The 15,157-nt window shown below is 34.8% G+C and overlaps 5 protein-coding genes across 5 annotated transcripts in view; 3 read left to right on the top strand and 2 right to left on the bottom strand.

The window, feature by feature from the left end:
- Positions 1-1,090: 1,090 nt before the first annotated feature.
- On the top strand, positions 1,091-3,794 carry LOC18053344 (nudix hydrolase 15, mitochondrial). Its single transcript, XM_006449398.2, has 4 exons — positions 1,091-1,558; positions 2,079-2,221; positions 3,250-3,369; positions 3,486-3,794. Exons 1-4 carry the CDS (start codon positions 1,219-1,221, stop codon positions 3,708-3,710), a joined length of 828 nt encoding a protein of 275 aa, XP_006449461.1. The 5' UTR covers positions 1,091-1,218; the 3' UTR covers positions 3,711-3,794.
- Positions 3,795-4,862: 1,068 nt separating this feature from the next.
- Positions 4,863-6,940, top strand: LOC18053345 (nudix hydrolase 15, mitochondrial). The gene is made up of 4 exons (XM_006449400.2): positions 4,863-5,412; positions 6,113-6,255; positions 6,402-6,521; positions 6,612-6,940. The coding sequence occupies exons 1-4, from the start codon at positions 5,121-5,123 to the stop codon at positions 6,834-6,836; spliced, it is 780 nt and encodes a 259-aa protein (XP_006449463.1). The 5' UTR covers positions 4,863-5,120; the 3' UTR covers positions 6,837-6,940.
- A 1,136-nt stretch (positions 6,941-8,076) lies between these two features.
- Positions 8,077-10,727, top strand: LOC18053346 (nudix hydrolase 15, mitochondrial). Its single transcript, XM_006449401.2, has 4 exons — positions 8,077-8,407; positions 8,486-8,628; positions 9,978-10,097; positions 10,193-10,727. Exons 1-4 carry the CDS (start codon positions 8,158-8,160, stop codon positions 10,415-10,417), a joined length of 738 nt encoding a protein of 245 aa, XP_006449464.1. The 5' UTR covers positions 8,077-8,157; the 3' UTR covers positions 10,418-10,727.
- A 661-nt stretch (positions 10,728-11,388) lies between these two features.
- Positions 11,389-13,574, bottom strand: LOC18053347 (magnesium-chelatase subunit ChlI, chloroplastic). The gene is made up of 3 exons (XM_006449404.2): positions 13,313-13,574; positions 12,938-13,047; positions 11,389-12,659 (listed from the first exon to the last, which is right to left on the bottom strand). Exons 1-3 carry the CDS (start codon positions 13,422-13,424, stop codon positions 11,610-11,612), a joined length of 1,272 nt encoding a protein of 423 aa, XP_006449467.1. The 5' UTR covers positions 13,425-13,574; the 3' UTR covers positions 11,389-11,609.
- An 826-nt stretch (positions 13,575-14,400) lies between these two features.
- Positions 14,401-15,157, bottom strand: part of LOC18053349 (spermidine coumaroyl-CoA acyltransferase) — a 1,738-nt gene continuing 981 nt past the window's right edge. The window contains exon 2 of the mRNA XM_006449406.2: positions 14,401-15,122. Coding sequence (XP_006449469.2) covers positions 14,596-15,122 — 527 coding nt within the window. The 3' untranslated portion in view covers positions 14,401-14,595. The remainder of the gene's footprint in view (positions 15,123-15,157) is intronic.

The following is a 15,157-nucleotide window of genomic DNA, read 5'->3' on the forward strand; positions in this document are numbered from 1 at the left end:
CTGCTAAAACAAAACGGACAATATCCACAGCATATGTGACATGGTAATGTTCATAATTGTCAGCCAACTAAATCTAATATCTCTAATGGGTATCACTTACGAGTTCATGATTCTTGTTGTGGTTGTTAACGGTCATGTTATCCCATTATGAACACCGTACAAGATTAGATGCACCGACAATGCCACTCGCAGATTGAAGTAATCTGTTTGGCTTGAACAATTACGCGTCAAATGCCGATTATGGGAGATTTGAGCTCCCTATATTATGAATGAAGAAAGAAACGACGAGCAACAGTCATGGAGTTATTGTTCTGTACTAGCATTTTATTGGGAGGGTGAAACAAGAAACACTCTTCTCATCTAGGCTGCATTAATTGAAAAAAAAAAATTAATGATATAAAGTTGGGATATGGAGGTTGGGTGCTTAATGATTTTTCATTTTTATTATTACTTATTTATTGATATTGTAAAAATATCTCATTAATGGTATTATAAAAACAATCGGTTATTCTAAAATACATGATGATCATTGATTAATGACACATCTATAACTGTTATTAATTAATGACGTCTTATTTGCCATGTAAATATTTAAAAAAAAAATACTCTTTTAGTTCATATATTTTAAGTTAAATATTTGTTTAGTTCTTATATTTTAAAAAATATTTTCAAACATCTTTAATATTAAATGTATGACACTCACGCCCTTATTTTTCTTTTTTTTAACAATAATACCCTTACTTCAATTTTAAAGACTTTAATTTATTTATCTATAAAAAAAGTTCATTAACAAATTAACCAATAATTTTTTATTAACAAATTAATCAACCATTATTAGTATGAAAGAATTGGTAATTTTCATACTATTACAACAATATTGTTAATAATCATTTATATTAAAAAATTAATTTATCAAATTAACCCAAAAATAAAATAATAACAAAAAATTTACATTTATTTTTATTTTACTTTTAAAATTAATTTTTTGTTAAATTTTTATAGGTAAATTAATTAATATTTTAAAAAATTAGTATAAAAAAAATGAATATAACGTATTTAACAATACCCTACAAATTTTGTATCCCCCTAACAATATTTTGTCACACTTGTGCTTAGTTAGTTTAACAGCTCATCAAAAGGAAAGCTTCAAGCTCTTCATTTCAATACAATTGCAATTGATAATGCAAATGCAAATGGCCAAATGCAAATGATGCGCTGATGATCTCTTTCCTAAGAAAACTCCCGTTTAGCAAAATCATGGACTCATCGTCAACAGTAGCCTCTTCCAAGACACAAAGACTGGTTGCCTTAGCCCAACAGTTGCGTCTCTACAAGCCGCCACCTCCTTTTGATGAAATGGAGGAACAACAAATTCAAGAAACTGCAGGCAAGGTGGTTTCTCAAGTGGGGTTTCAAGAATCTGTCACTCCAATTGTTAAGGACCCTGAAAGGTTTAGACCCAAGAAAGCTGCTGTTTTGATCTGTCTCTTTGAAGGAGATGCTGGTGATTTGAGGGTCATTCTCACTAAGAGGTCTTCTAGAATGTCTACTCACTCTGGTCTGTAATTTTTACAGCCACACCCTTTTGTTTGGTGAAAATTTTGTTGATTTTTTTTTCTTTGTTATGGTGTTCTTATTAAACGATGAAAATATTAGCTTGATTGGGGAGTTGTTTATTGAATGGAGGAGTTTTATTTAGTTCTTGAGAAAATTCTGGGTTTCGAAGGAAGAGAAAGATAAGGTTTTGAATCAGTTGCTTTGATTGCTTCCACAGAATCAAGTCGAGTATTACTGAGATTCGAAATTGTGAAATTTTTTAAAAAAAAAAAAACTGAGGGGAATATATGCAAAAGAATGTGAAAATGAGACTTTTGAAGTTTTGATGAAAGTGTAATAGTTTTCGGTTGTGAAATACTTGTTTAACTAGAGCATTAGTTATCAGATAATATTTGAAATTTTAATTTCTTTTTTTCCCTTCACTTTCTGGTAACTAATTGGAGATTGAGTGCAGGACGACGATTTTGGAATGGAATTTTTGGTGATTGGCCACTGGCCTGAATGGATGTATTTGGTTGCAGGAGAAATTTCATTGCCTGGTGGGAAGGCAGAAGAGGGTGACAGGGATGATGGGGATACTGCAACAAGGGAGGCTAAGGAGGAAATTGGGTTGGATCCTTCGCTTGTGGAAGTTGTCACTGTTCTTGAACCATTCTTGTCAAAGGTATGGAAGGATGTTTCTTCTATGCTCCTATTTTGTTTTCATAATTTTGTGTTACAATTAAAAGTAGAAGGAAAATCTCAAGATATGCTGATGCTGTTAATTGATTTGAAATATATGTGATTTGGCTGGGTGTGAATCAGGGGAATTTTGTGATACAATTGAAGGTGATGTGAATCATATGATTTGTCAAAAACCTTAAGTTGCTCTTCTTATATAACCTTATCATGGAGAAGCTGAATGTATATGGTTTTAAGTAGACAATAAACTTTTGATAAATCCTCTAATAAGTTTCTGCTTAAATAGTCAATTTTTCAACTACCAAGGTTTGGTTGCCCAGGGGGACTGGGGTATGATGGGTTACTGTATTCTGCTGCCTGGATTACAAGGAATTGGATTGGTAATTGAGGAGCCATGTGAGAACTCCTGTATGACTGGGAATGTTGATGGGGGTTTGGGGTCATAAATTACAAGGATGAAAAAAATAGGACAATTCTGGAAAGATGGGGGTGTTTCTTAAACTTTGTACATTACCTTGAACTATGAGAGTTGATTGTCGATGTTAATATGACTGGCAAGCAAACTTTATCTGACATTCCTCGTTTCGAAGTGCAAAATTGTTTGCATTTCCTACTTGCATTCTTTTATGCATGAACCATTAGGTCTTTCATATGCATACACCTGTTCATAGATTAATAACTTGTCCATCTCTTAATCTTGATTTACACATTTAATGTCTTATGAGGATCTGCTTGGTTCTGTTTAGCCATATTGATCCGAGCGTACTCCTGTTTTGGGGTAGAATGAACTTGCATCCTCATTTATGTTGCAACTTCTGGTTTTTGACCAACTCACTCTTTTCAGGGACTTATTTGCACACATATGTTTATACATGCTTTAGTCTTTGGATTTCATTCCATCATAAAGGGATTAAAAAAAGGAAAAGCATCTCATTGATGAAAGATACAATTTAATAGTTTTATCTTTCAGCTTTACTTTTTGGGTTTAGCAGTCACTTCCTTTCTGTGCAGCACCTCCTTAGAGTAGTTCCTGTTATAGGCATACTTAGCAATAAAAAGGCATTCACGCCTACTCCCAATCCTGCTGAAGTGGAAGAAGTGTTTGATGCTCCCTTGGAAATGTTTATCAAGGTTTTTCTTCTCTGGCGTTATCTAAACTTTTTATTCTGATAATTACTACAAGTACTAACACTTAAGTGTTAGTATAATTATTTTATTTTAAGAAAGTGTTGAAAATATTTGGTCAGGATGAAAACCGGAGAGATGAGGAGAGAGAATGGATGGGAGAGAAATTTCTGCTTCACTTCTTTGACTATGAATATGAAAACAAGAAGTACTTGATTTGGGGTTTAACTGCCGGCATTCTGATTAGAGCTGCATCAGTGGTCTACCAGAAGCCACCTGCATTTATAGAGCAAAACCCAAAGTTCAAGTTTCCGACTGTTATAAACAAAGATACTATAGTCCCTTGAAAGAATTTGTAGAAACATTGTTGGCTTGTACTCCAAATAAATATCTGCAATAAATCCACCATGACCCAGATTTATTGAATGAAATGGGTTTGTGATATTTTGTTGTATGTGTTATAAGTAGTAACTGCAATGCATATGTCATGCTTTGATGTCCCTAAACAGAGGAGGCCAAAATATGATCAGATTCAAGAAGGCAATTGGCATCAAGTGCCGAGAATTAAGCAGAGAGATAGAACAAAATAACAAACTTGTGGGAGCTGTTGCCTTTAGCTTTACTCAGGTTTGTTGTTAAAATGATTTGAAACTTTCAATTTTATGCCACTCTCATTTACCAGGTTTTTTGTGCAGGATCTGGATCTCGGCACAAAGATCTGCATGTTTCCTCATCAAATACTGTAGATGAGTTTATCCATAACGTAAAGATTCCCCTCATCAGTCATCAAATTTGAAGCTAACAGTCTTAACACCACCGAGACAAACACATTTCGGTTGCTTCTGTGAGAGTTGAAACTTGTTCACATTTGATTTTCTTTTCTGGTTGGAAACGTTAGAGAGGAGTAAATGGGTTTTGGCTAAGAGCTAGAAAACTGTGAGAAGCTGAAGTTGCTTTCCTTTGCTATTAAAGTGATTATTTCTCTCTAATTATTGATAAATGTTCATCAACCTCTCTTCTTGTTATTCACATCCTTGTTTCGTCTTGTTTCAGTTTGATCTACACGTATGTGTTTTGTTAATCTCTAAGAAAATGACTAAGAGAAACTGTCTGCTCCAAGAAAAAGACACTACCCTGGAGATATTGAAACTAAAATCCATTTGTTTGCCCATTCAGGATAGACAACTGATTTTATTGTATTATAAATTTTTTAATAAGTAAATAATAATTGTCTCTGTGCAGTGTCTTCAACAAAAGAAGCAGCAATTCCAAGCAAACAATTATTCAATTGTTTCCCCTAATTAGATGGATGGAAAATGGCATGAATCACCATGCCAAATTGAACGATTAGTTTGAAATTTGTACCATTACCGGTGGTCCAGCAAGTGATCTTTCTTTAGAGGGCCCAAGCCCAATTCCATCCAATATGAGAAAGAGAAATTATGGCTGATTGTGTGAATTTCCCAAAGATATTATTTGTCCATTTTTCAGACCGAAAGCGTAGGATTTTGACCAACAGGACTTGCTTATTGTTTGCAAGTTGCTAGAGCATTTAACTCTATTGAAAACTATCAACTGTAAAGATCAGAACTGTTGTTGACCATACGTTTGTATGTGCTTAATAATTGTCCATTATTCATCAAAGTGAGTCTTCTTCAAACTTCCACCATATGTCTGTATGTGCTTAATCATTGTCCGTTATTCATCAAAGTGAGTCTTCTTCAAACTACCAAGGCAATTTAGCAAAGTCAAATCCAATGGAGTCGTCGTCCAAATCCAACATACAGAGACTGATTGTGATAGCCCAACATTTACGCGATTACAAGGGACCACCTTCTACTTATGATCAAATGGAGCAAAAAATCCGGGAAACTTCAGGCAAGGTGACTTCCCTAGTGGGGTTTCAAGAATCTGCTTCTCCAAGAGTTAGGTACGCAAAAACGTTTAGACCCAAGAAAGCTGCGGTTTTGGTATGTCTCTTTGAAGGAGATAACGGTGAACTGAGGGTTATACTCACAAAGAGGGCTTCAAGGTTGTCTACTCACTCGGGTTAGTATTGTTTTGGATAAAGAAGATGTTTAATTTGTTAAAAATTGATATTTCGTCCTTGTTGATTATGAAATGAAAATGATGAAGGTTGTAGAAATATCATACTCAGTTTATCATTTCTTTATTTTTTGCTGTGTGTGATTTATATATGTTTTGTGGAAAATTTATGGAACGCAAAAGAAGAAGAAAGTTAAGTTTTGGACTTTTGAATCAATCAGTTACTTTGATTGCTATTGTAGGAACAATTGAATTTTATATTGACCTGGAATCGTGGATATCATAATTATAGTCTTCTCGAGGTTTGCTTTAAATTTGGGAATGGAAGAAAAAGTGAACTAAATCCTCACTCTTTTTCTATGGATTTCTAGGGAGGTAGTGGCAAACTTGACTCACTTGAGCAATATCCTTTTGTTGAGGTTCCTTTGTAAAGCAGAACATTTTAAATCTTTGTATTATTTTCATGATAAAAGCGTGGTAGCTTCATTGCAGTTTGAGTTGGTGGTGCTAAAAGGCTTATTTGAGTGGACTTATTAATTGCATTAGTTATGGGGTAAATTTGAGACTTTAAATTCTTTTGCTCGTTCCTTTTTCTTTCCATGAACAAACGGAAACTTAATAGATCATGATGTTGATTGTGGAAGGAACTATGGAAATATTGGTTATTTATTGGTCGTTTAAGTGATTGGATTCTTGGTTACAGGAGAAGTTTCATTGCCAGGTGGGAAGGCAGAGGAGGGTGATGAGGATGATGGGGAAACTGCGACAAGGGAGGCTAAAGAGGAAATTGGGTTGGATCCTTCACTTGTGGATGTTGTAACTGTTATTGAACCATTCTTGTCTAAGGTATTGAAGGATTTTTCGTGTATGCTCTCTTATTTTGTTTCTTTTCTATTGGTTAATAAGAGGTATATGGCGAAATGGGTTCAGATGAGTTATGTGATTTCTGTAAAATTTGATCAGTGATCAGCATTCATTACTTCTCTGTGCAGTACCTACTCAGAGTAGTACCTGTAATAGGCATACTTCACAATAGGAAAGCATTTAAGCCTACCCCAAATCCTGGAGAAGTGGAAGAAGTATTTGATGCTCCCTTGGAAATGTTTCTTAAGGTTTTCTTCGCACATTGTCTAGTCTTTGTTATTTTCTTTTCATGTTATGATTGTTTTTTTTAAGAATTATGTTTGAAATGTTTGTTTCAGGATGAAAATAGAAGAGTTGAGGAGAAAGAATGGATGGGAGAGAAGTATCTACTGCACTACTTCAATTATGAACAAAAGAACAAGAAGTATCTGATATGGGGTATTACTGCTGCCATTTTAGTTAGGGCCGCATCAGTGGTGTACCAAAAGCCACCAGCTTTTGAGGAGGGGAACCCTAAGTTCAAGTTTCCTAAAGATGTAAACAGAGATACTTTTATGTCGTAGAAGGATTCAAAATAAATTTTTCTAAGTCGTATTTTTCCTAATAAACTTCTGCAATAAATTATAAATCCACCACATTTAGCGTGAAGCAACCCTTCTTAAGGAAAGGAACTTGTGAAATCTGTGCAGACTGCAAATATGTTCCTCAACAGAACCATACATACCCTATTTGCGCCCTCTCTTAGACTTTCTCTTCTCTCTCCCTCAAAATACGCTGCCCCTGCCGGTTCCCATATTGCTTCCGATTATTTTATATAGGTGCACAATAATTTTTTTTTTTTTTTGGGGGTGGGGGGTGTGTGGAGAAAGGGTATAATTTCAATTAACTTAAACATGTGGAACCGGTAGTTTCCATATTCATTTTACTTCCATGCGCTCGATGAATGAAGGTTCTGTTGAAAAAGAAGGAAATTTTGAATATTTTGTTTTGTTAAGCAATATTTTGACCCTCATTGAGTTAAAGTATGAATAGTTATAAAATGGCTTATTCCATCGGACACTAAGATTTCTGTAATAACTTGGGGGTGTCATAAGATAGCATTAGACTTTAATTTCATCTGTTTCTTTTTGTCATTTGGCAACCAATAGGAGATATATTGAACGACGTAGATCTTGGAATTGAGGCGTCAATGATTGGTTACTGGAGTAAGCGGATGTCTCTGGTCGCAATTCATTGGCAGGCAGAAAGGCAGAGGAGGATGATAAGGTCATAAGGATGACTAGGAGACTGCACTGAGAGAGGCAAAGGAGGAGATAACGGCAAAACTCATTTGTTAAGTTACTGATGCAGGATCTGATTATGGGTATGATGAGCTTGTTTGGTCCTCGTCTGACACCATTAAGGAATTGTTGATGACTACAACCACCAACCACCATAACACTATAGCATCGCAGTTCCTTAGCATTTAAGCTGCTTCATACAAGAACTGTATGTTTTACCCTTTTTTTTTTTAATTTTAATGCCAGAATAGATAGATCTAATATTAAGCACAGAGCTAGAAAAGCCGATTTAACTTTGATAATAAGGATAGATCATTTCTCTCAACCAATTTATAAATTGATCTAGGTTGAATATTTGGTATTAAAATTTGGCAATTGTAACTTAAAAATTATAATATTAAAATATTTAATAAATAATATTTTAAAAATTAAGATGATTTAACATATAACAAAAATTTTATAATATCTTAATCATTTTAACAAATTTTTTATTTAAAATTTATATTTAATAGACGCTGTCAAAGAGGACTTACGCGTCGAGTTTGTTTGTAAAGAGGCTGGGGCTACAAAAAAATAAAATAATAACAAAACAAAGCTCATTGCCATGGATTCCAACAACTCCGGAGATCGATCTGAAAGACTTGAAACACTAGTCCAGCGGCTTCGTCTCTACAATGAGAGACACCAGAACCCTGTAACTGAAAGAGAAGCTCTGGATTCTCAAGACTCATATTCTGTTGCAGTATCTTCAACCAAGAAGAGAGCAGCAGTTCTTGTTTGTCTTTTTGAAGGAAATGATGGGGATCTACGTGTATTTCTCACTAAGCGATCCTCCAATCTTTCTTCTCACTCGGGTAATTAATAAAAAAACATTTACCTTATTAATATAACAGATCGAAGTTGGATATAAGTTTTAACAAATGGGTTTTCAGGGGAAGTTGCATTGCCAGGTGGGAAAAGGGAGGAAAACGATGCTGATGATGCGGGGACTGCTTTGAGGGAGGCGAAGGAGGAGATTGGCTTGGACCCTTCTCTGGTCAATGTTGTTACCATTCTTGACCCAATTTTTACCAAGGTATGTATGTACTCTTTTTTAAGATTTAAGAGGTATTCTTTTTCCCTAATTCTGATAACTTCAGCTCCATATTTCTGTAGTTCATTGAATTGAACTTAAAGCCGCCCGATGCTGTTAAATATGGACAACTAATTGTCGATGAGTAATGTAAAAACTTTTCCAAGTTTCATGATTTCATACCATTGGTTCTTACTTCCAAAGTTAAATATGCTGTAATAGTTGGACAACTGTCCAAAAGTCACTACTTTTAATTGTATTTGAATAACATAATGATCCTATCATCCTAATAAGATACAAAAAGTATACATGAGTGTTTGATTCATCGGTAATGTTATAAATAGAGCTGGCAAAACGGGTCATCGGATCGTGTTCGTGTCGTGTCAGTTTCGTGTCGTGTCAAATTTAGGCCGACCCAAACCCGACCCATTTAATAATCGTGTCAAAATATTGAGACCTAAACCCGACACGAAAAAATAATCGGGTTACCCAATAACCCGCTTAATATCTATATATTAAACAAAAGTTACATCAAATATTTATATTTTGTCATACATATGTATGCACATACATACATACATCTATACATACATACATAATTTATCAATATTATAAAATATACATATCTACTAAAATATTACACACACTATTGAGGTTTTAATTATATATATGTAAATAATATTATATATCAATATTATAAAATATACATGTCTACCAATATTTTATACATTTACACTATTAAAGCTCTAAATGTCTTTAAAATTTTATAAATAAAATATTGTGTCTATATTCATCATTTTAAAAAATAAAAAAAATCATCCTAATATTTGAGTTTTGATGACAAGAATCTGTAAATTATTTTAAAATAGAAAATATAATCGGGTCATTGATCGGGTAAATGGGTCAAGAATTTTAACCCTAACCCGATACGGAAAAAAATCGTGTTGACCCGGACCCGATCCATTTAATAATCGTGTTAAATTCGACGACCCATACCCATTTATTGGTGTCGTGTTCGTGTCGGGTAATCAGATCGTGTCAAATTTTGCCAGCTCTAGTTATAAATGTGGAAAAGTATCTTTTTATGATACGATCATATTTACATTTTAAATTATCACGTATGTATCTTTATTTATGTATGGTTAAAATTTACTTATTTATTATTTCTCATTTATAAATGACCTATTATGTGAGTGTATTTACTCCGATAAAACATTAAATCAAGAAATAATTTTAATTCAATCCCAAAATGAGATCATTTTTTTCAAGTGTTCGAGTTTGTTGGGTGAAAACTACTTTTGAAAATTTAAGTAAGTTCAGTTTTGATGGAGAGTTGGTTTTTTTATGTGCAGAATGGAATAATAGTAGTTCCAGTGATTGGAATTCTTCCTGACAGAAACTCCTTCATTCCAGCTCCAAATACAGCTGAAGTAGATGCAATATTTGATGCGCCATTGGAAATGTTTCTAAAGGTTGTACACATTATATACTCCAGTTTTCATTTCTTGCTGGAGTCTTGATATTTTTTAACATAAATCATAATCGTTTTTTATGACTGTGGACATAGGATGAGAACAGGAGAGCAGAAGAGAGAGAATGGATGGGCTATAAGTATTTACTCCATTTCTTTGACTATGAAGCAGAGGGCGACAAATATGTGATATGGGCTTTAACAGCTGGAATCTTGATAAACGTTGCATCAGTTGTATACCAATGCCCTCCTGCTTTTCAAGAGAGGAGACCTAAATTCTGGAGCGGTCTGGAGTCGCTTGCAAATCACAATAACACGTAAAAGCTACAGCATTTTCTAAATGGGTTTTGCATCACATTGTTCTTCCTTGAGTAATCAATTGATGAATGCATTATTCCTAATCATATTACTGAAGATTAAAATACATATCTTTTCAAGCTTCTTCAGTATAGATGTTGTTTCTCTGCTGAAACTAAATCCTGACGACGTAAAGCCCCCTGCATGGCGATATTTGTAGATTGTTGGTGCATAAAAAGCAGCAAGTCGGTCATTTTGTCAAACATGTAATCTGCATCTTAAGACAAATTTGTCATTGGTCAAACCATGTTTAATCTGATAAAGAGCAACTTAAACCCTTAGGCTCTATTAGGATGATCGGAATGGATTAGATTAATTCTTTGGATTAAATTGAATTATATTAGAATATAGTATTGTCTTTTATTTGGTATAGTATCGGATAAAATAGTGTTTAATTTAATTTAATAAAATTAAAATAACTATTTAAATAATATATTATTTTTTAAATCATATTACAATTTGTTAAATTTTATACTTAAATTTCAATATTATTATAATTAAATAATTGAATAATTTTTTATTTTTAATAGATTACATACTAGTTAAAATAAATAATAATCCTATAAATATTAGACTAAAATTTAAACTAATTTATTAATCAAGACAGCCAAGCACGACCCTGAATTGGACTAAGTTTTTTATCCTCCTAATTAGTCTAATCTCATCTTTTATCCATCATTCAATCGTAACCTTAAGGTGAATCTAGGAGGGATTTTACACTTTACAGTATGCTTTGGCTAGTCAAACACGTTATTGGCGAAAACTCATTTTTGAATTGACAGCAAAAGCCGCCTCAACAGAAAGCTTGACTGGAGCTTTTTGAGGGATACGGACGTGATGCGAAGAAATAGCACAAGTATCTGTCAAAAGAATTTCAACAAGTTTTAATGGACTAATGCTCATTATTTGACTCTGTAAGTATCCACAATTCAACATGCATAAAAACCTTCCCGTCAGTTTACTAACAACTCCCTGAGTATCAAAGACTGTAATTTCAGTTTACATCTACTTCATTTTACATGAAAATTCCATCAGTACTTTTTAAATCTCACATAATGATCAAACAAAGTAGTAGAAGAAAATAGACAAAAATATCAGCAAGTAAGCAGTCTTGAGTGACAAAATTACAGAAGAAAAGGAACGTTCAATACCTCCCTCAGCTAAAAACCTCATAAAATTTCTCGATGACTAGTAAACCAGAGTCAATTGACTCCAATGGATCTTTCCGAAGACGGTGTCTCAAACAGTTAGGAATGACAGTAGCAATATCCTCAGCACTGACTTTATCTCTTCCCTTAAGAGCTGCAAGAGCTTTTGCAGCCCTGTTACTCACTATGTCTCCTCTCAATCCATCAACATTCAGCTCCGCACAAACTTTGGAGATTTTCACCTTCAAATCATGGTCAATCTGGACAGCAGGGAGAGAACTCCTGGCTGAGGCAATTTGTTGCTGGAGCTTCGCTTGCTCTGCCTTGTAAGAATCACGGAATTCCTTTGGATTTTTGTCAAATCGAGCTCTCTCCTCCACAATCTTTACTCTGAGTTCTGCATCCCTTACAGTCCCCACTTGGGCATGCATTCCAAACCGATCAAGCAGCTGAGGCCTTAGCTCTCCTTCCTCAGGATTACCTGAACCAATCAGAATAAACCTTGCAGGATGTGAAATTGAAATGCCCTCTCTCTCTACTGTGTTCCATCCCGAGGCAGCAGAATCCAAAAGAACATCCACTAAATGGTCATCCAGAAGATTAACTTCATCAACATAAAGAATTCCTCTGTTAGCTTTAGCAAGAAGGCCAGGCTCAAATGCTTTGACACCCTCCGTTAGAGCTTTCTCAATGTCAATCGTCCCACAGACCCTGTCTTCTGTAGCACCCAATGGCAAATCAACCATGTTGATTTTACTGAATGTAATGGAGAGCTCCTCCCCTTTCACGACAGACTCTCTGACTTCAATACCCATGGCCTCTGGATCTTCTGGATCTGAGTTATATGGGTCACCGACAACTACCTTGATTACGGGGAGTAAATCTACCAAGGACCTAACAGTGGTGGATTTCCCCGTTCCTCTATCACCCATAATCATAACACCACCAATTTTGGGATCAATCACATTTAACAAAAGGCACAATTTCATCTCTTCCTGTCCCACTATTGCAGTAAATGGATACACCGGCCTCTGGCTTTCCTTGGATCTCTTCTGGGCCTGAAAATATCATAAACTTCTCAAACCCTATAAAACCAAATTCTCTCTTCATAGAATAAATTACATATATCAATTTCTTCTTTCTTTCATGTTTTAGTTTCGAAACTCATTCATCACATTAAGCTTTCAAAGAACACAAAAAGTGCCTTCAAAACTGCAAAATTCTTCATGACACCATAAATTTTTAGTGACCAATTAAATGAACCATATGATCAGAGCAATGAAATTTTGGTCTGAAGACAAAATGAGTGGACACACTAAAAAAAACCAAAACATACCTGCTCAACAGAGTTAACCTCAGTGGCAACATTGGTAACTGCAAACAGAGCCCGCCCCATCTTTTCTTCAATCCCAATCCCCCCATAAAACCTCCTTCCATAATTCTGCCCTACAAAGACAAGACGAAAAGCAAACTTATATACATCTAGATGAGGAACAGAAAAAGGACCCAACACCAATACATAAATAATAGCACCACACTAAGGATATGCAAGCGGGCGTTAACCAGATACTTTAGTACATCCACAAAATTAGGAAAATATAAATAAAAGACACACATCAATTGCCTTCATAAACTACATAAAAATAAGAAATTGCAGCAAAGATGAAGTGGGTTAGCCTGAAATGTGGTAAAAGTAACGCAAAAAATGTACCGGGGTTTAAGGAGAGAGAGGAGATGGCAGACTTTGAGTTTGATGCTGGAAAAGAGAGAGGGCGAGAAGCCAAGATTGCAGAGGAAGAACGAGTTCCTAACACGGACGCCATGCCCGTGCGCAAATGTAGGTGTTACTGTTACTAGGGTGAGAGAGTTTGTGTTCACTGGTTTTGTTGACCATCACAGATTGACATGGTTTCTTATTGGTGTGTTGGTCTGCGGATAAGAGGATAGATTTCACTCATATCGCATCTTGTATATTACTCCTACCATAGTCCGTTGCTTTTGCTTTTTGTCCCATTTTATTTATTTATTTATTATTATTATTATTATTATTATTTATAGAGAGAGAGAGAGAGAGAGAGAGAGATTAATTAATTAGATTTTATTTCAAATAAAATAGAATAAATTTGTTACACATCCAAATGAGTCAGACCTAGTACACCCCAATTGAGTGAATAGAAAATGATCTTGAATCTTGATGCATTGTGCAATTCCCTCTGTAATAGCAAGTGCTAAATGATCTAGCCCCCTCAGGTTCTTGAAATTTTATTTCATGTTATTTATGTCTTGCTATAACACTTATATTTGCTTTCAATATTTTTCTTATAATCTACACAGTTTTTTTTTTTTTGATAGAATAATAATATAAACAGTTTTTTAGTTTATAATTTGAATTAAGCTCTCAATTGATAATTTTGTAATTTTCTCCATTTTAATTTATTAATAATAAATTGTAGTCAATAGCTTTTTCTCTTTTTTTCTTTTTTTGCCTCTTTTACTTTTTCAAATCCATTTGTCTAAGCCTTTATTAATAAAAATTGTCTATCTACATATATTTAAAATCGAAGTCTATCTAAATTTTTTAAATCAATTATATGCATTGTGATGGTACAATTTAAATATCCTATCACTATAGGATAATGAATCAAATGAAGAGGTGCCCACGAACCACTGAATTGTTTGCTTTAGGAGTTGAGTTGATTGAGATTAGATTTTAATCGTCTAATTAAATAAAGTTAAAAAGCACAAATTAGTTTGGATTACAGACTACAGAGGCACAGAATTGGAGGAAATCGCGAAAATTGAAACTACTGTAAAGAATTTTATTATAACCAGTCAAGACAACTTCGTAAGAGGATTATTAAGAACTAGACCAAGAGGATCCAAATTCTGGCTAGTAATATTATTACAAGTGAAGACGGCTTACTGGTAAGGCAATCGCACAATACAAGAAGAAGAAGAAGAAGGGGATAATGATTAATTAACCAACGTAACTGTCTATGCCGAGACTTGATAAACTTTGTTACCAAACTTGACCATCTCTTCCCTGAAAGCAGGCAGGGCAGATGCCCGCAAATTCACTTGGAGCGTGAATCCATCTTTCTTTCGCGGCGGCAAGAAATAGCAGGGCTCCTTGCTCCCAACAAGATTCTTGGAAAGAGGGAACATGATCACCGGACCTCCCCAACCAAAGTCGACGCTCGAGTGGCCAACGTGCCTCCAATCCGTGAATGCGCTCACTTCCCTTCCAGCTGTAATGCCGTCTTCGTAATAAAGCTCCTGAAAGTCAATAAACGAGCGCACGTACTCGTCATTGGTATTGCTTTTGCTCTTCTTAATCAGCTCAGCGGTTTTCCAAAGGGGTTGCTCCACAAGTTCTTTGGCACTCAGCTGGGCATACAGTGGTATGCATCCATTTCCCCAATAGCCAAGTGGTAGCGGTGGCTTTACTGTTCTACGTATATTGGACGGGTATGCAAACTTCACATTCTTATCGCCAGAAATTCCCGAGCATCTCACCCTGTTAATGCATCAATTTATTATAACAAGTCTATTTTGC

The sequence above is a fragment of the Citrus clementina genome, unplaced genomic scaffold (genome assembly GCF_000493195.1).
Source record: "Citrus clementina cultivar Clemenules unplaced genomic scaffold, Citrus_clementina_v1.0 scaffold_2, whole genome shotgun sequence".
In the NCBI taxonomy this organism is placed as follows: Eukaryota; Viridiplantae; Streptophyta; class Magnoliopsida; order Sapindales; family Rutaceae; genus Citrus; species Citrus x clementina.

What these genes read in the sequence shown, in the direction of transcription:
- LOC18053344 (XM_006449398.2), top strand. Translation starts at nt 1,219, where the DNA reads ATGATCTCTTTCCTAAGAAAACTCCCGTTTAGCAAAATCATGGACTCA. An exon ending in TAGAATGTCTACTCACTCTG is followed by an intron (nt 1,559 to 2,078) that starts GTCTGTAATTTT and finishes ATTTGGTTGCAG; the next exon opens with GAGAAATTTCATTGCCTGGT. An exon ending in CCTTGGAAATGTTTATCAAG is followed by an intron (nt 3,370 to 3,485) that starts GTTTTTCTTCTC and finishes ATATTTGGTCAG; the next exon opens with GATGAAAACCGGAGAGATGA.
- LOC18053345 (XM_006449400.2), top strand. Translation starts at nt 5,121, where the DNA reads ATGGAGTCGTCGTCCAAATCCAACATACAGAGACTGATTGTGATAGCC. An exon ending in TTGAACCATTCTTGTCTAAG is followed by an intron (nt 6,256 to 6,401) that starts GTATTGAAGGAT and finishes TTCTCTGTGCAG; the next exon opens with TACCTACTCAGAGTAGTACC. An exon ending in CCTTGGAAATGTTTCTTAAG is followed by an intron (nt 6,522 to 6,611) that starts GTTTTCTTCGCA and finishes TGTTTGTTTCAG; the next exon opens with GATGAAAATAGAAGAGTTGA.
- LOC18053346 (XM_006449401.2), top strand. Translation starts at nt 8,158, where the DNA reads ATGGATTCCAACAACTCCGGAGATCGATCTGAAAGACTTGAAACACTA. An exon ending in CAATCTTTCTTCTCACTCGG is followed by an intron (nt 8,408 to 8,485) that starts GTAATTAATAAA and finishes ATGGGTTTTCAG; the next exon opens with GGGAAGTTGCATTGCCAGGT. An exon ending in TTGACCCAATTTTTACCAAG is followed by an intron (nt 8,629 to 9,977) that starts GTATGTATGTAC and finishes TTTTATGTGCAG; the next exon opens with AATGGAATAATAGTAGTTCC.
- LOC18053347 (XM_006449404.2), bottom strand. Translation starts at nt 13,424, where the DNA reads ATGGCGTCCGTGTTAGGAACTCGTTCTTCCTCTGCAATCTTGGCTTCT. An exon ending in CTCTCTCTCCTTAAACCCCG is followed by an intron (nt 13,048 to 13,312) that starts GTACATTTTTTG and finishes TTGTCTTTGTAG; the next exon opens with GGCAGAATTATGGAAGGAGG. An exon ending in AGGTTAACTCTGTTGAGCAG is followed by an intron (nt 12,660 to 12,937) that starts GTATGTTTTGGT and finishes TGATATTTTCAG; the next exon opens with GCCCAGAAGAGATCCAAGGA.